Source organism: Sorex araneus, chromosome X, assembly GCF_027595985.1.
Source record: "Sorex araneus isolate mSorAra2 chromosome X, mSorAra2.pri, whole genome shotgun sequence".
Lineage (NCBI taxonomy): Eukaryota > Metazoa > Chordata > Mammalia > Eulipotyphla > Soricidae > Sorex > Sorex araneus.
The window spans coordinates 1,072,865-1,097,766 of NC_073313.1; the positions used below are offsets into that span (position 1 = coordinate 1,072,865).

Sequence of the window (24,902 nt, forward strand, 5' to 3'; positions counted from 1 at the left end):
CCTGGTCAGGACTCCCATGCGTTGGATGAGACTCGGACCCTCGCTCCATGTAGCGATGGCTCGGGCTAGGAATCAAGTTCCTTTGGTCGTGCACTATGGCGTGTGGACGGGGTCTCTCTGTTAATTGGGGACCCGAGACTCGGGCACGGCAAGGGCTTAGTCTGTCTACACTGAGGGATCCCACTCCCGATGGGACTTGGGGAGCCAGATGTGGTGCCAGGGATCCAACTGGGATGTGAGTTGCCACGTAAAAGCCACCCTCTTGCCCCCATGTCATCTCTCCCGCCCTTTCCCCGCCCGTTTTGAGGCTCCTGTGTCCACCGCTCACGCGCATGGGAGGAGACCCAGGTGAGGACGAGGAGCAGGTGGCTTCCGTTGCTGCGTCAACGGAACTTCCTTTCGGGGTGTCCTAAGGTTCCCACAAGCCCGTGAGCGGCCTGCGTGGACGGAACGACCTTGGCCCTGAATTGTGAGACAGCTTCATGCCGTCGTTCGTGGGGGACTGGGGGACACACCCACTGTGCTGTGGGGTGCACCGGGGGTCTCGGCCTGTCCGTGGTGCTCACGCAACAACAGTTCACTCCTCGAACCCTTTCTTCTTCTTCTTTTTAAATTTATTTTATTGAATCACCATGTGGAAAGTTACAAAGTTCTCAGGCTTATGTCTCAGCTATCCAATGCTCAAACACCCGACCCTTCACCAGTGCCCATATTCCACCACCAAAAACCCCAGTATACCTCCCACCCCCCATCCCTCACCCCCGCCTGCGTAACTGATAAATTTCACTTCATTTTCTCTTTACCTTGATTACATTCCATATTTCAACACAAGACTCACTATTGTTGTTGGAGTCTCCCCCCAAAAAAAGACAGCCCTACTGCCAAGGAAGCATTTGATAATTAGTTTTCCATTGCTGAGAATGGAGAGATATGAAGTTGTGCGGCCACGGCTGCGCGATTTAAGATTTCTGTATTTTAGTAATTAAGTCCAGGGAGATTTGTGTTTAGAAATTGCATCATTTCCCTTCCTGGGGCAGCATGGGGCAATGGCTTAGTTCACAGTCTAGAGACATGGCTGCAAGCAGTTTCTGGGACCAAAAGTACTCTAGCTGGCCTCTGGATCCTGGTCGATCAGCAGAAAAAGCGACCGCACAAAAGTGTGGCCACCCAGGTCGAATCTCGGCAGAGGGCGCGCCGGTATCGGCCCCGGCCCGAGACTGCCCAAGCGTTCCTGTTGTTCCAAGTACAAAACCCTTTCTTCTTCATGGCGCATGGCTGCTTTGTTCACTGAACGTGCGTCCTGAAAGTGATCATGTCACGTTACTGCATCTGACACAGAGCTTGTCTCCCTTCGGGCGAGTCACACAGCAGCTTCATTTAAAAGCTGACTGGCTGAATTATCCGACGATTCAACAGCCATCGGAATGCGCGAGCCCAGGAACTGGTAGACTCTGCTGATTCGCCGAGGGACAGACAGACGTGGGGACCAAGCACGCACAGGCATGGAAGGAGAGCTGTCGCACAAACGTGTGTGTTTGCAAACATAAGCTATGTACGTCCGTGTGCATGGGCAAAATCCGAGTGCAGTCATATGTGCAGAAAATCAAAGACTGCCACTGGTGACTGACTGAGAAGTTAATCCAGTGACTTAGAAGCCAGGCTGGACACCCCAGTTTGACCACCCGGCGGTCCGGGTTCTCCCCATTTCACGGGCCAAGCCCTGTCCAGCTGCAGAGCCAAAGGTTCAGGCTCCTGGTGCCGGGGGAGCGGGAACCCAATTCAAGACTCCTGAAATAGAGAAAACTGGAATATTCCGCAGGACGCATGCACACCTCTTTGTCGCTGGTCTCAGGGCAATAGCTGAGACATTGGATAAAGCCCAGGGGTCCGACGACGACGATGACGGCATGTGAATGCACCACGAAGCTGTGATGTCCAGGCACCGTGGAATACTATGCAGCAGCGGCAAGGCACGGCGGAACCGGGGCTCTTCGCTGCAGGCTGATGGGAACTGGGCAATGCCGCGTTGAGCGAGGTGAGGGAGGGGGAAGACAGGCACGGGAAGTGTCTAGAGCAAATGAACCAGGAAATTTGACACGGTGAAGGGGGATGCTGAGGGCCGCCCTCAACCTCAGAGTACCGGGAAGAGAAGAGGAGCAGAGGAGAAAAGCAGCTGGGGCGTGGGGAGAAAGATAGCAAGCAGCAGGGGGCAGGGGTGCGGGGGAGTGGAGCGTATCAGGGCTAGAGCAGAGAGCTACAGCCGAGGACCCCCGCCAGCCAGGGTCCAACGGCCACAGCAGGAGGCGGGAACTGCAGCCCCCAACGCACAACTGTGCCTGTCCCGGGGGTAGGCTGGGGCGGGGAGGACAGGAACGTGAGACCCCCCCATCCCCCGCAGGTGGAGGGGTGGGGGTCAGGGCTGCCACGCCGCGTGTCTGAAACGCAGCTCTGAGTCTCTTAATCGGACAGATTGGTCTTTCACTCACATGACGAGATTTTCCAGAGTGGAGGCGCAGAGGTGGGATTGCGGGGAGGGTCTGTCGACGTTGCTGACCGGGCACGGCAGCACAGCATGCCCTGGCCTTCGGGGGGGGGGCGCAGGGGACGGCAGAGCCCAGAGAGCACCGTGCTCCCCACTCCCTACCTCCCCCAATTGTCCCCGCGCCCCTGCAAACGTGGGAGAGGCAGGAGCTGGGGTTTACGTGCTGAAAGCCGCGTTGTCTGGGGCTCAGGAGAACCATAACGGTGATTTAGAGAAGGGCTGCGGCTGGCGAGAGGAACAATTACAGACGTGCAATTAAATGGGCTCGTCTCTAAGTGCCTCTTAGTAATTAAGGGTTCATGCTTGGTGAAGCCTCATAAAATACACCGCGGATTGGAGACGAGAGACGCCGAGAATTGGGAGAAACCCACACACGCCCTCCCACGCGAGGGGACAATCACTCGCACGCGGCGCTAGGCTGGCGCGCCACGCTCCGCACGGAGGCGGGCGGGGGCCGGGGAGGAGTCATTCTGGGTCGAATTCTAATGGGGTCAGCGCCGTGATTCCCACAGTGGGGGAGACGGCGGCGTGGGGGTGTCAGGACGGCAGAGGGGGGGTTGGTACGAGTCTCTGGTGCAACGCTGCGTTCCCCTAAAGCAGGCGGATTTCCAAAGGGGTGATGAGTAATTTTTCTCTTGAGGGGAGGGGCTCATGGTTCTCAGGGAACCGTGCTCGGGGATCACTCCGGGTGGGGCTGGGAGCCGTAAGCAGTGCTCGGGATCAAACCTGGCCCAGCCGAGTGCCAGGCAAGCGCCTGCCCCCCGCAAGACATCTCTCCAGCCGACGTGCTTGTTTTGAAAAGGTGGCAGTGGGCCAAGGATGTTTGGGGACCCCCAGGCTGATGGATTGACCCGAAAGAGAGAGATGAGACAGCTGCAGAGGCAGAGAGGGAGTGAGACTCAGAGAGAGGGGAACAGAAATAGATGGGACAGAGATGCAGATAGGGACAGGGACCGGGATGAGATACAGGCAGTGACGTGATCACAGAGACATGACATACAGAGAACAGAACACACAGATGTGATGCACAGATGACACAGACATACAACATGTAAGTATAGAGATGCAGCATGCTGAGGATATAAACACATGATGCAACATACAGATGCCATAAACACACAGATACACACAGATGCCATAAACATACACATACACACATATAGCCATAAACACACAGATACACACAGATAGCCATAAACATACAGATACACACAGATAGCCATAAACATACAGATACACACAGATGCCATAAACATACAGATACACACAGATAGCCATAAACATACAGATATGGAATTATGGATGACATCAACAGTGATACAACATACAGATGACATCAGAGATACAACGTACAGATGACATCAAGAGAGATACAACATACAGATGTCATAAACATATAGATACAAACAGATGACAAACATATGGCATACAAATGAAATCAACAGAGATACGACATACAGATGACATAAAGAGAGATACAACATACAGATACCACAAACATACAGATACACACAGGTGACATAAACATAGAGATACAACATAATGACATAAACAGAGAGATGTGACATACAAATGACATAAGCACGCAGACACATATAGAAGCCATAAACATACAGATACATACAGATGACATAGAGATATGACATACAGATGACATAAAGAGAGATACAACATAAGGTGACATAAACATAGAGATGCAACATACAGATGCCATAAACATACAGATATATACAGGTGACATAAACATAGAGAAATGACATACAGATGCCATAAACATACAGATATATACAGGTGACATAAACATAGAGATGTGACATACAGATGACATAAACATAGAGATACGGCATACGGATGACATAACCAGAGACATATGGCATGCAGATGACATAAGCAGATACAGGTGCTATAAACACATGACATATGGATGACATCAACAGAGATAGACATATGGATGACATAACATGCAGATACAACAAACAGATACCGAGCGACACAATATACAGATGACAAACATAGAGACGGTGATGGGTATGAACAGAAACCTCAATACACATGTAGACGGTGATGGGATACAGATGTAGAGAAAATGGCGACAGGCATGATATATGATATGACAGAAACATTAGATACGGCAGAGAGATGATACTAGCCTGGAGATGGTGACAGAAACATGCACAAGCGTGTGACGTGAGAGGTCACAGATACACATATGGGTGGTGACAGACACCACAGAGTGGCAGATATGACCTCTGCATGGTGACGGGCATGGCAGAGACATGCATGCTGACAGAGATGATGTAAACGTGCAGCGGTAACATATTGTGACATGAACATGGAGATGGGGACGGGACTAGATCTAGATGGTGACAGACAGGACTGATGTACTGATGATGAAGACAGTGGCCTGGAGAATAGGTAGTGACAAGCATGACACCCACATAAACGCAGAGGCGATATGATAGTCATAAATGGTGACAGATACGACATAAACAGATATGACATAGTATATAGCTGAAACAGATGGCATGACACAGAGATGGTGACATGGCATAAGCATCGATGAGACGGTGGCAGATATGACGCAGATACAGATGGTGGCAGACGTAACACAGGCATGGAGGTGTGACATAATCGCAGTGATAGGACACATGGATGGTGACACGGTGTCAACATCGATGCAGACAGTGATCAATAGGACACAGATATAAATGGTCTGTCACAAACACATAAACACATCGATCTGACATATACATGATATAACACAAACAGTGACATGGGATAAACATCGGTGATTTTTATCCCATGACGGTGATTGCCCAATCTGCCTGCTGTCTGTCGTCTACAAGTTGTTCACTCGAGTCATCCTGAATAGAATAGGCAGAACACTAGACTAAGGACAACCAGGTGAGTAAGCCGGGTTCCGAAAAGGATTCAGCACAATCGACCATATCCACACGGTGACCAAGCTCATTGAAGTTTCGTGACAGTTCAAGATGCCACTCTGTCTAACGTTCATTGATTTAAAAAAGGCCTTTGATTCTGTTGAGACTGAAGCAGTCATCGAAACCATAGCCAAACAGGGCGTTCAAACACAGTACATCAAGATCTTCCTTGAGCTCTATTTCGGATTCACCACCAGGATCTCACCTTTCTACAAGGAAGCAATCATTGACGTAAAGAGAGGGGTTCGGCGGGGTGATACCATTTCACCAAAACTCTTCAGTGCCACCCTCAAGAATGTCATGCAATGACTGGAATGGGAAGGAATGGGAGTGAAGATAGATGGTCAGCAATTACACCACCTCCGCTTCACTGATGACATCGTTCTCATAACACCAAACATTAGCCAAGCGGCACAAATGCTGGCCAACTTCGACTGCGAGTGTGGAAAGGTTGGACTGCAGTTGAATCTCACCAGAACAACGCTCATGAAAAGCAAACTAGTCCCTGACGTTCCGTTTGCTCTCAATGGAATGAACATCTCTGAATGCAGCAGCTATGTGTACCTGGGTTGAGAACTCAACATGAGGAACGACTTGGCACCAGAACTGTGCAGGAGGAAGAGAGCAGCGTGGAATGCCTTCAAGAGCGTCGAAGAAGTGGTTAAGAGGACGAAGAACCTCCGGCTCCAGGCACATCTTTTTGACTCCACCATTCTTCCTGCACTAACATACGCCTCAGAGACCTGGGCCCTGAGCAAACAGGATGAGAACGCTATTCGGGTCTCCCAAAGAGGAATGGAAAGAGCTATGCTGGGAGTATCACGTCTCACTCAAGTGAAAGAAGGAATCCGGAGTTCCGACCTCCGTTGACGGTCAAGAATCAGGGACGCTGTCTCGTTTGCCAAGGCGTCAAAAATCAGATGGGCCGGACACTGTTGCGATTCAGAGACGACCACTGGGCTAGAGCTGTTACTGACTGGATTTCACGGGACGTCAGAAGACCACGTGGCCGCCCACCAGTGAGATGGTCAGACTTCTTCGTCAAAACCCTGAATGAATGCTTTGAGGCTCTTCCTATTGCTGGAGCAAGCAGATACCATTGGGCTACACTCGCACGTGACAGGGACAAATAGAGACGTTACTGGCGCCCACTCAAGCAAATTGAAGATCAACGGGATGAGAAGTGACAAGTGATGGTGATTGACAGGACACATGAGGATGAAAACGTCAAGATGTGCCATAACCACGGAGACAGGGTGGACGGATGACATAGACCTGTGGATGGGGACAGTCGCAGCTTCGGGCAGGGACAGATGTAGACCGAGCTGATGACCCACAGAGACAGAGGACTCCATCCACAGGCAAATGTCCACAGGCGCCCACACAGACAGGGCAGACAGAGACGCAGAGACTCGGGATCAAACCCAGTTACCAGCAGCGCGGGAACAAGTGGGGGAAGAAAAGAAGCAGCGGAGTCGCGCAAGGTTTAGAGGGGGGAAAAAAGAAAGACAAAGGTTTAATTCGCAGCCTCCACGGACAGCTGCCCGCGAGGCCGTCAGCGGTTCTCCTCGTCCTCCTCGAACCAGTTTTCTCTGTGCAGGAAGAGCACGGCGTCCTGGAAGCCGCGGCGGAACAGCGACCGCATCCCCTTCTGGCTGGGCGGGAACAGGGCTTGGTTCAGCCTCACCAGGTTCGCCAGGGAGAGCTAGGAGACAGAGAGGGGAGAGTGACGAGGAACTGGGGCCGGCCACGTCACGGCGCGTGGCTTCCGTGGTGGCAGGACACGCCACTGAGTGTCTTCGGTGGTGGCAGGTCCACGTCACAGCACGTGGTTTCCATGGCACAGGCCACGTCACCGTGTACGGCTTGTACAGCCAGAGGTGGGCCGAGCCAGCAAGGAGAAAACAACATCTAGGTAAGAAGAGCTCCAGTCCAACAGGGGTCCTGGGGCGTGTCGGGGAAGGACGTGGCCGGGGGCAGAGTGGCTGTGCTCCGAGCAAGGCCCCAGCTTCTGTCCCAACACCCGGGGCTGTCTGAGCCTCAGGACCACGGATGCTGACAGCCATAGACGTGGGCCTGTGGCTGGGGAGACGGGGTGTCTGTCCTGGGCACTGCACCAGGGGCTTCGCTCCACCCCCAATTATGCCTCCAGAGGTGGCAGCTGTGCCCCAGAGATGGCCAACTGCCCCCGGGGCTGGCCACACCGGGCAACAAGAAATTTATGTGAGTTATTCAGGAGTCCCATCAGGCTTCTGTGCTTCTGTTTCAGATACCACAGCGGTGTCCCGTCATTCAGCCAACTGAAGACTGCACGGCCTGTTAGGACTCGGCCAGAGGCCCAGGACCGTGGACACTCACCTTGCACAGGGCTGACCCGGGGTTGACCCCCCACACCCCACATGACGCCCTGAACCCGGCCAGGTGTGATCTCTGGGCACAGAGCCAGCAGTCTACCCCCCCGTACCGCTGGGAGTCCTCCCCAAACCGAACCGAAACACACTCTGGGCAAGATTGGCCCTGGGGATGCTCATCACGGGGGTGGAAGCCGTGGAAGCTCCCGGAAGACCAAGTCGGCAACAACTCACCACGAGGTCCTGGTTGGAGATGTTCATGTACACGTCCAGCTGCCCCTTGTCCCGTGGGGAGATGTCCAGGCGTCCGCTGAAGGGGGAGACGGTCACTGTTCGGCCCACGGGCAGGATGGGCAGGCTGTCGGTGAGGCCACCGTCCACCCACTTCTGTGGACAGGAAGGGGCGGGGTCAGCGCGGGGCAGACCAGGGTCTGGGTGGGCGCTTCTGCTGGGACAGGCCCCCACGCCTTAGGGCCGACGAAGGTCTTCTTTTTTTTTTGCTTTTTGGGTTACACCTGGCGATGCACAGGGATCACTCCTGGCTCTGCACTCAGGAATTACCCCTGGCGGTGCTCAGGGGACCCTATGGGATGCTGGGAATTGAACCTGGGTCGGCTGCGTGCAAGGAAAACGCCCTCCCCGCTGTGCTATCACTCCAGCCCCTCTTGGGGCCCACAAGGACTCGGTCTGACGCGCTGGGCGCAGGCTTGCTGGGAGGCAAATCCTGCCCAGATGGCAGCGAGTCGCATCCAGCATGACCTGCACAGGCGGCTGAGCCCAGCTGTGGTCTGGAGCTCTGAGGAGGCGGGTGCAGGGGGCAGCCAGCGTGCACGGGAAGGTGGGCTGGAGGTGCTCATGGGAAAGTCACGTTCACTGCTGATGGTGTGTGTGTCTGTGTGTGTGTGTGTGTGTGTGTGTGTGTGTGTGTGTACGGGTCTTTGCAGGGTAAGAGCTGGGAACGGGCCCTCTCTGCAGCTGACACCACATGGCACACAGTGTCACAAGCTCTTTGGTTTGCGAGCTTGGTTGGGCAATGCCTGGACGGGTTTGGAAGGGGTACTTGGTTTTGGGGAGTAGGAGGGGCCGTGAAGATGCAGGCAAGACTCAGGAAAGCCAGCCCGGATGCAGAGAGGTGAAGGAAGGAGAAGGGGAGAGAAGGCAAGGGAGAAGTCAAGGGAGGGAGGAGGGGGGAGGGAAGGAAGGAAGGAAGGAAGGAAGGAAGGAAGGAAGGAAGGGAGGGAGGGAGGGAGAGAGGGAGGAAGGAAGGAAGGAAGGAAGGAAGGGAGGGAGGGAGGGAGGGAGGGAGGAAGGAAGGAAGGAAGGAACGGAGGAAGGGAGGAAGGGAGGGAGGGAGGGAACGAAGGAAGGAAAGAAGGAAGGAAGGAAGGAAGGAAGGGGGGGAGGGAACGAAGGAAGGAAAGAAGGAAGGAAGGAAGGAAGGAAGGAAGGGAGGGACGGAGGGAGCAGGAGGGAGGGAACGAAGGAAGGAAAGAAGGAAGGAAGGAAGGAAGGAAGGAAGGAAGGAAGGAAGGAAGGAAGGGAGGGAGGGAGGGAGGGAGCAGGAGGGAGGGAACGAAGGAAGGAAAGAAGGAAGGAAGGAAGGAAGGAAGGAAGGACAGAGAGAAAAAAGAGGAAAGAGAGAGCAAAAGAAAGAAAAAGAGAGACAGAAGGAAAGAAGGAAGGAGAGAGAATCTAAGGAAAGAAAAAAGGATGGAAGAAAAGAGGGAAGAGCACAAAAGAAAGAAACAGAGAGCGGGAGAGAAAGAGAAGGAAGGAGAAAGAGAGCAAAAGGAAGCGAGGAAAGCGAGAAGGAAGGAAATAAAAGAGAAAAAGAAACAGGAAGGGAGGGCGGAAAGCATGAAGGAAGCAGGAAGGGAAATTGCGCGGCTCCCCCAGCGTTGTTAGCCGTGAGGTCTGGGCCAGGCTCCCGGCTCGGAGAAATCTCTATCTGTGTATCCTTTCCTGAAACCAGGAACCAAACTATTCCCGGCGGAAACCTCGCGCTGCCGGCTGCCTGCAAAGGCTTCTCGTGCTCGACTTCGACTTCCCGAGGCCTCGCGCCGGCGGGACCTCCCGGTCCTTGTCGGGGGCGCACCTACCTGCCCTTTGTACTCCACCGGTTTCAGTCCCGCGTAGATGGGCACAAAACTGCTGGCCAGCAGCACCTGGGTGCACGGAGAAGACGCGGCTGGTGAGGCGCGGGGCCCGCACACGCCCTCGCTCCCGGCTGCCCTCACGCTCTGCTCTCATGCCAGCCGGCGGGAGCTGGCACTTGGCAGCAGGAGGGCGGCGTGCCACGTGAAGGAGACAAAAACAAGTGGACTGAAAGCGAGCCCTGTAATGTCACCTGCCCGAAGGCGGGGGAATCAGGAACAGAGGGTGGCCTGGCCGGGCGGCGGCAGCAGACGGAAGGAGCCTGCACTGGGACCCTCTCTCCAGGCCTCTCTCCCTCCCTCGGTCTCTCTCTCTTTCTCTCTCTCCTTCCCTCCTTCTCTTTCCCTCCCTGTCTCTCTCTCCCTGCCGTCTCCCTCTGCATGGCCAACCCAGGTTGGACCCCCGGCACCCCAAATGGCTCCCTGGGGCCCCTCCAGGAGTGATCCCCGAGTGCAGAGGCAGGAGGAAGCCCTGAGTGTCCTGGGTGTGGCCCCAGAGAAACAAAACCCAAGCAAACACCAAGGGGCCAACACGCAGGGGGGAAATGCTGGGAGATCCTCAGGTGAGTGTGGGGAGATGCTGGGAGATCCTCAGGTGAGTGTGGGGAGAGGCTGGGAGATCCTCAGGTGAGTGTGGGGAGAGGCTGGGAGATCCTCAGGTGAGTGTGGGGAGAGGCTGGGAGATCCTCAGGTGAGTACGGGGAGAGGCCCCGCCCCATACGCCCCCCCCCTGTCAGCAACAGCAAGGGGGGCAGCGAGGCCTGGATCAGGGTGCGAGTCCGTGGACAAAGTCCGTGGCCAGGTGTGCCCACCGTTAACACAATCTGAGCTCGCCTGTCCTGGCGGGGGCTCTGGGTAGGGGCACAGGGGCGGGGGGGACAGGGGGAAAAGAAGACCACAGCAGCCCCTTGGCGTGTTCTGTGAACCCAACGTGGGTCTTTACATGCAGCTGTTCTGTGGCGTCAAGTGAAGGATTTGCAGGCACAGGCTGGGAAATGACGGAGCTTTGGGGTCACGACAGAACCGGTGTGGGGTGGGCTGCGGCAGTGAGCACGGTCTCCCATCTCGGGGGAAGAGACCGGGTGCCTAGAAGCCAGGACACGCCCACGCTGCCCTGCCTCCAGTCACGGGCGCCAGGCCTCATGCCACACGTGTGTGTATGCACACAACACCCATACCACATACATACATACACAATGGTCACACACCCACATACGGACACATACATGCACACACATTACACACACATGCACACTTACAGACCGACACATAACATACATACAGCACTCACAACATGCATGCTCACACAATAGTCACACGCCTACACATACTGACAACACACATACATGCACATTTACAGACCAATACATAGATGCACACCAGCACTCACACATTCAAGCATATTTACAGACCAATACATAGATGCACACCAGCACTCACACATTAAGCACATTTACAGACCGACATATACATGCACACCAGCACTCACACATGAAAGCACATGCAAAACCCACACCCACACGTACTGACACATGCAGACAACACACACATGCATGCACACACAACACTCATAAACCCACACATGCTGACCACACATGCCCATGCCATGCATGCACACTCCCATGCCTATACATGACATATACATCCATACAAATCACTCATACTCACATATTTCAACACATGCATGCACACACAACGTTCACAGACCCACACATACTGACACATACATACACAGAACACACATACATGCATATACAACACACATGCTGACATATACACATAACATGCATGCACAGACAACACACAGAGACATATATTCACACACAAAACATACATGCATACAACACATGTATGCACACATAACACACATCTATACATACTGACACATGCATACACAATGCACACATGCATGCACACTTACAGACCCACACATACATGCACATAACACTCACATGCATGCACAGGTAACACACACATGCTGACACATGCATGTCATACAGCACACACATACATGCATGCACAGGTAACAAACACACCCATGCATTCTGACACATGCACAAGCAACACTCAGACACAGGCATGCACACCCCATACCCACATGACACACACATGCACACAAACCACTCATACTCACATATACACATGCATGCACACGCGGCACTCATAAACCCAAATATACTGACATAGATGCACACAAAGTACATGCATGCACACACAACACTCACCTCCACACATACTGACAAAGGCACAAGCAACACCCACACACATGCATGCACACTCACCTGCACATACTGACACATCCATGTACACAGAACTCACACACGCGAGCGTACACAGTAAACTGCACACCCATGCACACAAGTCACATACATGCATGCACACACAACACACACATACACATGCATGCACTCACAACATACATAACCGCTGCACACTGACACATACAGGCACATAAATCCTGACAGTCACACGCCCAAGCATACATAACACTCATACGCATGCGCACACTCATACACAACAGACACACACATACACTACCACACTCTCACATGTACAGACATACACCCACACTCACACCCCCACGTGTCCCCTCACACACAGGCACCGTCATGCCACACACACTGACGGCTGTCCTGGCCGTCTTGTTCTTCCCCCGTTCTGCGTTCTGCTCTGTGGGGAGGAATCGGGCATGGCTGGGCGGTTTCTCCCTTTGCAGTCTGCCAGTCCACGGCTGACGGTAAGAAGACGCTGGGGAAACGTGTTCCTCTAAGCCGGGATGCCAGAGTAGAAGGAGCCTGGCACGAGGGGCGCCGAGTGATGCTGGGGTCTAGGAAGTCATAGACTCATTTCTTCCTGGGGTCTGTTTCCTCAGGCAGCTGCGGTCACAGCCTTCGTGCACGGGGGCAGCTGCAGGTGACGCCCGAGTGCCACATCCAAGCGTCTGCTGTCCCTGATTGCTCCCGGTCCGTGCCCCGCGGCTCTTCCTAGACACACACTCGAGTGCGTGCCCTGTGGCGTGCTGTGTCCCCAGGAGAACGGAGTGGCCTGGTACCTTTTCCAGAGGATGGCTGTCTTTTTTCCACCCCCCCTTTTGGTTTTAGGACCCTCCTGGGCTTCGTCCTGGCTCTGGACTCAGGGACCGCTCCTGGCGGTGCTCGGAGACCCTACGGGATGCCGGGGAGTGAACCCAGGTGGGCCGCGTGCCGGCCAGCTCCCTCCCGGCCGGACCCCGTCTCCCCTCTAAGGAAGGGGACTGAGCGCGGCTCTCAGCTGCCTGCCAATCAACTTTTCCCAAGGATCAGGCCCTCTCGGCCACACGTGTCCACTGTGACCTGGGCAGTGCACAGCCTGGAGGCGCCGTTCTGGTCCCGAGCTGGGGGCGTCCCCTGGCCGACAGGAGAGCCCTGGGCACCTCCCGCCTCGTCTCTGCTGGGCAGTATCGCAGGATGGACGGTGCACTGGGGTGTCCTGCCCACTGGCGGGGGGCTGCAGAGGGAGGACGCCGCACTGGGCAGTGTGGCAGGAAGCCGCAGGAGAGAGGGGCTGGACGGCAGGAGACAAGCTGCCTCCCCGGGGTACTGGCCGGTCCACTAGTGTCTGGATCACTGAGCACCGATCACTCACTTTTCTGCCTAAAGGAGAAATGAATGACTGAGCGTCCCCCCACCCTCACAGAGACTCCTGGAAACGACTTTTTCTGCTTTATTCGGGGACCGGAGCCTGCAGGACTCAGGGCTGGCTGACTCCTGGCAGTGCTCAGGGGACGCTATGCCATGTGGGGATCAAGCCCGGGGAGGCCACGCCCCAGACAAGGCCCGGAACCTCTGCACTGGCTATCTGGCCTCCAATTCTCCCCATTCTTTCCCTCCCATTGGTTTTTATTTAGGCCACACCTGGCAGTGCTCAGGGCTTACTCCGGGCAGGATCGGGGCACCCTCCGGGGTGCCAGGGATCAAATCTGGGTCTGCCGCATACGAGACAAGCTCTGCTCAGTACACTGTCCCTGGCCTCCAACTGTCCCCGTCAGAAGCAAGCAAACAGGACACGTCCCAACTGTGCCCCTCGGCTTCCACCCCCGCCCCACGGTGCTACAGTCCTACCCTGTGGCGGTAGGTGCCATGCAGAACAGGGACAGTGAGCTACAGCAGGATGGGGTGTACCATGCATACGGAGACAGTGAGCTACAGCAGGACGGTGTGAACCATGCACTCGGGGACAGCGAGCTATAGCGGGACGGTGTGTACCACGCAACGCAGGGACAGTGAGCTATAGCAGAACGGTAGCAGGACGGTGTGTACCATGCATACGGAGACAGTGAGCTTATAGCAGGACAGTGTGTACTATGCATGCAGGGACAGTGAGCTACAGCAGGACAGGGTGTACCACGCATGCGGGGACAGTGAGCTACAGCAGGACGGGGTGTACCACACACGCTGGGGACAGTGAGCTACAGCAGGATGGTGTGTACTACACACGCGGGGACAGTGAGCTACAGCAGGACGGTGTGTACCACGCATGCGGGGACAGTGAGCTACAGCAGGACGGGGTGTACCACGCATGTGGGGACAGTGAGCTACAGCAGGACGGTGTGTACCACACACGCTGGGGACAGTGAGCTACAGCAGGATGATGTGTACCACACATGCTGGGGACAGTGAGCTACAGCAGGATGGTGTGTACCACACATGCTGGGGACAGTGAGCTACAGCAGGATGGTGTGTACCACACACGCTGGGGACAGTGAGCTACAGCAGGACAGTGTGTACTATGCATGCAGGGACAGTGAGCTACAGCAGGACAGGGTGTACCACGCATGCGGGGACAGTGAGCTACAGCAGGACGGTGTGTACCACGCATGCGGGGACAGTGAGCTACAGCAGGACGGGGTGTACCATGCATGCGGGGACAGTGAGCTACAGCAGGATGGTGTGTACCACACATGCTGGGGACAGTGAGCTACAGCAGGACAGTGTGTACTATGCATGCAGGGACAGTGAGCTACAGCAGGACAGGGTGTACCACGCATGCGGGGACAGTGAGCTACAGCAGGACGGTGTGTACCACGCATGCGGGGACAGTGAGCTACAGCAGGACGGGGTGTACCATGCATGCGGGGACAGTGAGCTACAGCAGGATGGTGTGTACCACACATGCTGGGGACAGTGAGCTACAGCAGGATGGTGTGTACCACACACGCTGGGGACAGTGAGCTACAGCAGGACAGTGTGTACTATGCATGCAGGGACAGTGAGCTACAGCAGGACAGGGTGTACCACGCATGCGGGGACAGTGAGCTACAGCAGGACGGGGTGTACCACGCATGCGGGGACAGTGAGCTACAGCAGGACGGGGTGTACCATGCATGCGGGGACAGTGAGCTACAGCAGGATGGTGTGTACCACACACGCTGGGGACAGTGAGCTACAGCAGGATGGTGTGTACCACACACGCTGGGGACAGTGAGCTACAGCAGGACAGTGTGTACTATGCATGCAGGGACAGTGAGCTACAGCAGGACAGGGTGTACCACGCATGCGGGGACAGTGAGCTACAGCAGGACGGTGTGTACCACACACGCTGGGGACAGTGAGCTACAGCAGGATGGTGTGTACCACACACGCTGGGGACAGTGAGCTACAGCAGGATGGGGTGTACCATGCACGCAGGAACAGTGAGCTACAGCAGGGTGGTGTGTACCACACACGCAGGGACAGTGAACTACAGCAGACGGTGTGTACCACGCATGCGGGGACAGTGAGCTACAGCAGATGGTGTGTACCACGCACGCGGGGACAGTGAGCCACAGCAGGACGGGGTGTACCACGCACACGGGGACAGTGAGCTATAGCAGACGGTGTGTACCACGGACGCGGGGACAGTGAGCTATAGCAGACGGTGTGTACCACGCATGCGGGGACAGTGAGCTAGCAGGACCCTGGCGAGGCCGGGGTGCAGGGAGGGCGGCCGAGCGCCGGGCAGAGGCGCCAGAAGCCAGCGCGGGCACTGCCATACCTTGATGAGGTCCTCCCGGGAGCTGAAGCTGGACACCAAGTAGTTCTGCCTGGTGCTGGTGTTGGTGATGGACACGTGCAGGCGGCGGTGGGCCAGCTGGTGGGCGTTGGCGGGGAGGATGGTCTCCATCCCACACCTGCAGGGCACAAACGGGGCTGCCTGAGCCCCCCCGCCACACCCGCAGGCCCTAGGCAGCACGGCCCCGCCAGGGCCTTGGCAGGAAGTGGGCTGGGGAGGGGGGTGTCTGTGGGGGCCACTGACCTGAGTCGGGCCATGAAGTCGTAGCCGGGAGTCACGGTCCCGAAGGACTGCCCGCGGATTTCTTCGGCCAACGTGTAGGTGAACGCTTTACATTCCTGAGACAGTGAGACAGTGCCCGCTGGGCGGGGATGTCCAGACGGATGCGTCGGACTCTGACGCGGAGTCGTGTTCTCTGAGAAAAGCACCTGCACTCTGACCCCACCCACCCCCATCGGGCTGGACCCCCGACTCCCGACTCTGCCACCCCGCTCTGGGCCCTGGCAAGCAGCCTTCGCCGAATGCCAATCTAACCCCTCACCCCCTCGGTTCTGAAACCGACCCAGACCCGGCTGGCCCACACGTGGGGAACCGAGAAAGGTCTCACGTCTAATCTAGCACTTTCTTCTGCTGCTTTCTCCCTCATCCTGAAGCCCTCGCCACCCTGACAAGGGAGGGGGACGATTTCCCTGTGCGTGTGTATGTGTGTGTGTCTGTGCATTTCTATGTGTGTGTATGTCTGTGTATTTCTGTGTGTGTGTCTGTTGTATGTCTATATCTGTGTGTGTGTCTATGTGTATATTTGTATTTCTCTGTGTGTGTCCGGGTATTTCTATGTGTGTCTGTGCCTGTGTGAGTCTGCCTGCGTGTGTGTCTGTGTTTGTCTTTGTGCATTTCTATATGTGTGTGTCTGTGTATTTATCTGTGATTCTGTGCACACTCTGTGTATTTCTATATGCCTCTGTGTGTGTCTGCTGGTATCTATGCATTTCTATGTGTGTGTCTCTGTGTATTTGTATGTGTGTGAGTCTGTGTGCATTTCTATGTGTCTATGTATTTCTGTGTGTGTGTCTGTGCATTTCTTTTTTTTTGTGTGTGTGTCTGTTGTATGTCTATCTCTGTGTGTGTGTCTATGTGTATCTTTGTATTTCTCTGTGTGTGTTCGGGTATTTCTATGTGTGTCTGTGCCTGTGTGAGTCTGCCTACTGTGTGTCTGTGCTTGTCTTTGTGCATTTCTATCTGTGTGTGTCTGTGTATTTATGGGTGTCTCTGTGTACTGTCTGGGTATTTCTATGTACCTTGGTGTGTGTGTGTCTGTTGGTATCTGTGAATTTCTATGTGTGTGTCCCTGTGTATTTGTGTGTCTGAGTCTGTGTGCATTTCTATGTGTCTGTGTACTGGTGTACAACATCCCGTAATCTCAGGCCTAGCTAGGCTTGGATGTAAACTTAGTTTTTCTGTTACTGCTACTGTAACTGACTATACTTCCGGCTGTGTAACTGACTTTGATACTGTTTCCATTGACTAAGTTAATTTGCATATTCTGCCTACTTGGCTGAATATCATTGGTTAGAACATCAAGCTAGTTAATAAAAGGGGCTGAATAGGCTGTTCTCCGGCAGGCCACAGCACAAAAAACTCCAGAGACAGCTATGTGATCCTTGCAAAAAATGTATATTTCTTTCGCGAGTATGTCTTAAATGCCTTGGGACTGTCAAGTTAAATCTTACTGCAACATTGTTGCAACACTGTGTATTTCTGTGTGTGTCTGTATTTATCTGCGTGTGTATGTGGCTGTGTGCAGGAACTGAATCCGGAGCTGTGTGCCATGTAGTCCAAACGCTCTGCAGCTGAGCCCGACGCCCAGCCGGGCGGGGGAGGTTTGTACCTCGGCTCCCCCAAAGTGGCTACTAACGGCAGGAAGAGCAAGTCTGGCCTGGACACTCGGGAGCTGCACTGGGGCCGGGAACTGGGGGACACTGACTGGCCTTGGCGGGGGAGAGGAGCGTCGACGAGCAAGCAGAAGGGGGACTGGAGCGACAGCACAGCGGGGAGTGGCCATGGGCTGGCCAGACTCCAGCTCTAGTGCTCCCTCTCTCCATCCCAGGTGCGTGCAAGCAGTGAGCTTCCGTGGCCGGAGCCTGTGCGGGGGGGGGGGGCGAGTCAAGGAAGACCCTTCTGGCTCAGGAGCAGAGAGGGGCCGAGGGAAAGACAGCCGGGGCATCCCCCCCCCCCCCCCCCGAAAGGCTTTGGGTCCAAGGAGCCACGGAGGCCGGGCCGCAGAGGAGAGTTGGGACCCCCGGCTCCACAGGGGAGCCCCGGGGCAGCAGGACGGAAGGCGGGGGAGGAGAGTCGGGGCCCAGAGTGCATCTGGTCATGGCTGTGAAGGGCAGGGGCATGGACTGGGGGAGCTGAGAGACAGAGGAGGCAGCTCAGAGGCCCCCTCCCCTGGGTGACCATGGCACCAGGCCGGACTGGCCCCGCCCCCCCCTCCCCACATAGTCCCCTGAGCCCGCCAGGAGGGATCCCTGAGTGCAGGGCCAGGAGTCAGCCCTGAGCACGGCCGGGGGCGCCCCCTCTGCACCCCAGGAGAAACCTGGAGTCTTCAGCAGGGACAGTCATCCCAAACCCCACAAGGTCTGCCACTGGCCCTCCCGGTGCTGAGGGCTGTGTGTGTGCATGTGTGTGCGTGTGCGTAGGGGAAGAAGTTTGGGGGGTGGTAAAGGCTGCGCACCTCACCTCCAAGTCTAAATTTGCTTCCACTGAAAATACACCCGAGTCAGGTGCTCCTCCTAATTATACGTGTCTGCGCTCAGGACGGGACTAATTGCCCACAGACGTGTCACAACACTGCACAGCTCCAGGAACGTACACCATCGGCGAGAACTGAGCTAACGTGCCACAGCCTCGTCGGGGGAAAAGCAGTTTGGTTTCAAAGAAAGAAGGAAGGAAGGAAGGAAGGAATAAAGGAAGGAAGGAAGGAGATAGTGAAAGAGAGAAAGAAAGAAAGAAAGAAAGAAAGAGAAAGAAGGAAGGGAGGAAGGAAGGAAAGAGATAGCGGAAGAGAGAAAGAAAGAAAGAAAGAAGGGAGGAAGGAAGGAAAGAGATAGTGAAAGACAGAAAGAAAAAGAAAGAAAGAAAGAAAAAGAACGAAAGAAAAAGAAGGAAGGGAGGGACGAGGGAAGGAGATAGTGAAAGAGAGAAAGAAAGAAAGAAAGAAAGAAAGAAAGAAGGGAGGAAGGAAGGAAAGAGACAGTGAAAGAGAGAGAGAAAGAAAGAAAGAAATAAGGGAGGAAGGAAGGAAAGAGACAGTGAAAGAGAAAGAAAAAGAAAGAAAGAAAGAAAAAGAAAAAGAAAGAAAAAGAAGGAAGGGAGGGAGGAAGGAAGGAGATAGTGAAAGAAAGAAAGAAAGAAAGAAAGAAGGGAGGAAGGAAGGAAAGAGACAGTGAAAGAGAGAGAGAAAGAAAGGAAAGAAAGAAAAAGAAAGAAAGAAAAAGAAGGAAGGGAGGGAGGAAGGAAGGAGATAGTGAAAGAGAGAAAGAAAGAAAGAAAGAAAGAAAGAAAGAAAGAAAGAAAGAAAGAAAGAAAGAAGGGAGGAAGGAAGGAAAGAGATAGCGAAAGAGAGAAAGAAAGAAAAAGAAAGAAAGAAAGAAAAAGGAAGGGAGGGAGGGAGGAAGAAAGGAAGGAAGGAAGGAAGGAAGAAAGGAAGGAAGGGAGGGAGGGAGGGATGGAAGGAGGGAGGGAGGGAGGGATGGAAGGAAGGAAGGAAGGAAGGAAGGAAGGAAGGAAGGAAGGAAGGGAGGAAGGAAGGAAGAGGTTGAAGCTGTCCTTCCAGTGTCTCTCCTGCTACAAGGGACAGAGAAAGAACCTTCCACCCCACGACAGTCAGAAAAGGCGCTTTGGAGAGGGGGAGGAACGAGGGCAGCAGTGACAGTGGCTCTGAGCCTGCGACAGGCGTGGCCCGCCTCTAAGGCACGGACACCGCGGTGCTGGGCTTCCCACACCCCCAACAGAGCAGGGCACCCGCTCAAAGGGGAGGGGGCCAGGGCACCGTGGCGCTTTCAAGAGACACCCAGGACACGTGGAGCTGGCGCAGGACGTGGCCCCGTTGGCGGGACCTTCTCACGGCTTTTCAGGTTCACCCCCTTGGGGTTCTCCGAGCCCGCCAGGCGCAGGGAGGCAGCGGCCAAGCCCACAGACGGGAAGAAGCTCCCGTCTGAGCAATGGGCCTTGAACCGGATTCCTCCTGCGTGAGCAGCTCAGCGGAGACCCGGGAACAAGACTCTGGACGCTGGACATTTCCCAGCTCCTGAATCTGGGACGCGCCCTAAATTCAGCTCGGAAGGCCGCGCGCGGCGTGTTAAGTCATTGGCAGATGTAACGGGGCCCCCCACGGACGCACGTCTAGAAGCTGAAAACAGATTTTCTAAAGCAGATGACATGCAGGGAAATGCTTATGAAGCCTCATTTTCAGTACGGCCGGCCGGGGCCGCTGCTTGGCCCCCAGGGCGGCTGCTCACGGGGAGGATGAGAATCAAATCACATCCCCGTGCCCTTCCCCACCTCACAGGAGTCGGAGGACTCCGCTTTACTTCACCCCGTTTGCAAACAGCAGGGACCAAGGACCGCACGTGCACGGTCCCCCCCCCCCCCCCCCCCCCCCGCAAGAGGCCCCGTGCTCTCCTGCCATCCCACAGAGAAGGAAATACTCTTGCAACAAGAGGCGGCCGGACTCTTAACGCGGACTCCAGTGAAGGAAGTGTCCCTGGCCCCGACGCCCCTCCACACCCGCAGGGATGCTCTGGGGGCCCTCCGGGGAGATGAGACCCCAGTGGGCGCGTGCACGGCAAGCTGCTGCGCTGGCCGGTTTTCCTGCAGGAGGAGGTTTCTGTCCTTCCTTCGGAACGCCCAGGCCGAGAGCTGCCTTCGTTCCCCCTGAATTACCTCTAATTTCTGCGGTGCCGTGAGCAGGACCGTGGCCACCAAGGAGCCCGCGGAGGCGCCCGCGAAGGCCTTCACGTCCTTCAGCAGCTTCCTGCCGTGCTTGCAGAGGGCAGACGCTGCCCCCAAGTGGTAGATGCCCAGGAACCCACAGGCGGCAAAGGACAAATTGATGTGCTTCATTTTAACTGGGGAAGCGACGACAGGAAACAGACAGAAACAGAGGCTTTGGTAAGCTGGGATCCTTTGTGAAACTGGGATGTTTTGCTGCAAGCTGTCATACCCAGGGGAATGTCATACCCCGGCCGCCGGATGAGTGACTAAGACTCTCTGGGAAGCGCCCAGCTGCCAACCCGCACCCCTCCCCCACCCCCACCCCCAAAATCTTTGCAGGGAACATTTTCTTTCTCCTCTCTCACCTGGGCCCAATAGTGTCACAATAGACACAAAGCTACAACAGACCCGTCAGTGACCCCTGGGGGTGCATCTGCTATGGCTACATTTATGCTAATTTTTATATTCTTTATTCCTTAACGGTAAACACAGAGAAGGCCCAAAGTATTTGCCCCTCCCCCCACTGTTCTTAGTTTATTATTTTCCCTAGATTTTTATGGAACTTTGGGGGGTGGAGAGAGGGTAGAGAAAAGTAACATCTGCAGAGATCCGAATTCCCGAGGGTCCCACTGGAATGCATCCCAGTTTGCCAAGAGCACCGGGGTCGATGGGGGCCGCAGTCCTAAAGCTCTGATAGAAACGTTGATGCTTTAGCAGGTTTGAAACTGCGGCCCCTGACCCCCAGGCCTGGCCGGAGCGAGGCTGCATCTATATAATCGATAGAACCCCCTTCCCGGGGCGCTGCACCATGCAATCCTGCAAACTGCCATCCTGCAGCAATTCTGAACTCTTTCCATTGTGCATACGTGCACACACACACACACACACACACACACACACACACCCCTCTCTGAGGTGCTTCACCATGCAATACTGCAAACTGCCATCCTGCAGCAATCCTGAACTCTTTCCATTGTGCATATGTGCACACACACACACACACACACACACACACACACACACACACACCCCTCTCTGAGGTGCTTCACCATGCAATACTGCAAACTGCCATCCTGCAACAATCCCGAACTCTTTCCATTATATTGCACACACACAAACAAACACCCCGATCCTGAATTCTTTCCATGGTGCGTACACACACACACACACACACAACCACCGCTCCCTGGGGCACTGTACCATGCAATCCTGCAAACCGCCATCTTGCAACAATCCTGAACTCTTTCCATTGTGCATACACACACACCAATCCTGAACTCTTTCCTTTGTGCATACACACACACCAATCCTGAACTATTTCCATTGTGCATACACACACACACACACACACACACACCATCCTGAACTCTTTCCATTGTGCATACACACACACACCAATCCTGAACACTTTCCATTGTGCATACACACACACACACACACACACACACCATCCTGAACTCTTTCCATTGTGCATACACACACACACACACACACACACCCCAATCCTAAACTCTTTCCATCGTGCATACACACACACACACACACACACACACACACACCCCTCTCCCTGGGGTGGTGCACCATGCAACCTTGCAAACTGCCATCCTGTAACAACCCTAAACTCTTTCTATTGTGCATATGTGCACACACACACACACACACACCAATCCTAAACTCTTTCCATCGTGCATACACACGCACACACACACACACACACACACACCAATCCTAAACTTTTTCTATCGTGCACACACACACACACACACACACACACACACACACACACACACCTCTCCCTGGGGTGCTGCACCACGCAACCCTGCAAACTGCCATCCTGTAACAACCCTGAACTGTTTTCATTGTGCATACGTGTACACACACACACACACACACACACACACACACACACGCCCCGGGTGCCAGTGTGTCGCTGCAGCCGCGCGCCCAGAGCAGGCGCCTGGAGCTCCCCGGGGTGCAGGGGCCGCCGGCCCGTCTGCGGAGCCCTGGGGTCCGGGGCGTGCGCCCTAAGCCCCCGGCCGGACGCGGCACCGAAGCCGGGTGACGGGCCCGCCTCCCCGCTACCGCCCTGAGCCCACCCGGCCCACCTGGGGACCCGACTCCCTTTCCCAGCCAAACACCCCTTGCTTCTGGCGCGGGGCCGCCCAGCCGCCACTCAAGCGCGCCCCGCCTATCGGAGCGCCCGGGCCCCGCACGGCCCGCCTCTCACTCCGCTCGACCAATAGCAGCGCGGCTCGCTTCCATACCTCCCGCCCCCTTGCGGTCCGCCTCAGTGCCCGGAACCGGAAGACGGGGCCCGGCGTCTCCGCGAGGCCCCGCCTCTCTGCACCGCGCGCCTCCTGGGAAGGTCCAGAGGGAACAGGTGTGGGGGCGGGGACGTGGCCAGGAGACACCGCCCCACCAGACTTTGTGACAAAATCACGCTGCGCGGCCCCGCCCAGGAAGGTACGAGCGGTGCCGGGGTCTCGTTTGTGACGTCATCGTCACTGGCTTGGCCGCTATTCGGAGCGCCCCGGAAGTGGTTGCCTCCGCTGGCCGGCGATCCCGGAAGTGGTTCCCTGCGCCTGTTTCCCCGTTGCCCCTGGCAGCCGGAGCACACACTGAGCGGCTGCGCCCCCTGCCGGAGGGTGAGCGCGCCCCGCCCGCAGGATGCTGGCTGGCCCTGGGCCCAGGTACTGCCCCGCGCTGGTGACGTCGGAGCCCGGGAGGCGGGCGGGGGCGGGGCGGGATGCACTAGGGAGGCCGCCCAGCAGCATCCCTGCATCCCTGCATCCCCACATCCCCGACTCCCTGCATCCCAGCCCCGGGCGCTAGCTAGCCCACGCGGGTACCAGGCAGAGCCGAAAACGCAGCGCACTCCGGGGTCCCGAGGTGAAAGGCGTAGATGGAAACGAGAAGGGGCGTCCGATTCTGTTTTATTCGAGATGGAAACGAGGAGGGACGTGTGAATCTAATTTATTCCATCCAGTAGGGTTGATTTTCTGATGGATACAGGGCAATACGGGATACGATCCTCATTCTACTGGCTCTGAGCATGTTCTGATCCTTACCATTTGCCAGTCCTTAAGGGTTTGGTGGGAATAACCGGGAGGGAACCCCATTTCTCACGTGCCTGGGGGTCAGTGAGCAGATGGTGCAGGACGGAGGGTCTCTGTTGGTTGGCATGTCCAGCTCTCCAGTATTTTCAGGAATGGAAGTTGGGAGTCCTGAGGACGCTCAGACTCAGAGTGGGAAAGTGGAGAGCCTCAGTTTATTAGCCTCTTAGCTAATGGGCTCCTTTATTAGAAAGGAGGAAGAGAAAACAAAGGGAGAGGGAGGACTACTCTGGTGTTGAGTTGTGTGGTGTTGGAATTATGTGCATGTGAATACAGGACTCCTAGTGTGGGAAACACAGAATTTCAATGAAAAAATTTCAAAGTAAAAGCCTAAGTACCAAAGGAAAAAAAGTAGAAGAGAAAAAAAAAACGAGAGAAACTCCCCATGTGGGAAGGAATGGGAAGGAATGTAGTTTATTTTGTGGGGTTTTCATAGGGAAATGGCTCTTTGTCTTACAGGGGGTGCAGACTTTAGAGATAAGGGGGTTTCCTGCAGACCCTTTGAGATGGAAATTGGTTTCTTGGAAGATCCCTGTCAGGCTAACTCCCAATTGATCAGAAAAAGGTCTGGGACTTGCGGGAAGTCAGAAATGTAGGATGCGCCTGCCCTGCCTGGGCCTGCTCCCTGCGGCTGGAGCGGACGGACACCCAGGCGCTCTCAGCAGCGCTGTGCGGGGAGGGAAGCGGGTCTCAGTGCAGGGGAAATCATTCTGGTGGCGCTGGAACAGCCGTATGATGGGCAACTCGGTAAATCGGGGTGTTTTTCACAGAACATT

At 55.3% G+C, this 24,902-nt stretch overlaps 1 protein-coding gene across 5 annotated transcripts in view; it reads right to left on the minus strand.

Moving 5' to 3' along the window:
• Positions 1-765: 765 nt before the first annotated feature.
• Positions 766-24,902, minus strand: part of PNPLA4 (patatin like phospholipase domain containing 4) — a 151,168-nt gene continuing 127,031 nt past the window's right edge. Inside the window, exons 1-7 of one of the 5 annotated variants that reach the window (XM_055121508.1) lie at positions 23,278-23,335; positions 20,963-21,147; positions 16,262-16,356; positions 16,001-16,136; positions 9,935-10,000; positions 8,070-8,222; positions 766-2,068 (exon numbers count right to left, since the gene is read on the minus strand). In XM_055121508.1, the coding sequence (XP_054977483.1) occupies positions 1,745-2,068; positions 8,070-8,222; positions 9,935-10,000; positions 16,001-16,136; positions 16,262-16,356; positions 20,963-21,142 (954 nt within the window). In that variant the 5' untranslated portion in view covers positions 21,143-21,147; positions 23,278-23,335 and the 3' untranslated portion in view covers positions 766-1,744. Of the gene's footprint in view, positions 7,190-8,069; positions 8,223-9,934; positions 10,001-16,000; positions 16,137-16,261; positions 16,357-20,962; positions 21,252-23,118; positions 23,205-23,277; positions 23,336-24,902 lie in introns of those variants that run through there. The other 4 variants (XM_055121509.1, XR_008627296.1, XM_055121510.1 and 1 more) reach the window with 4 other exon arrangements.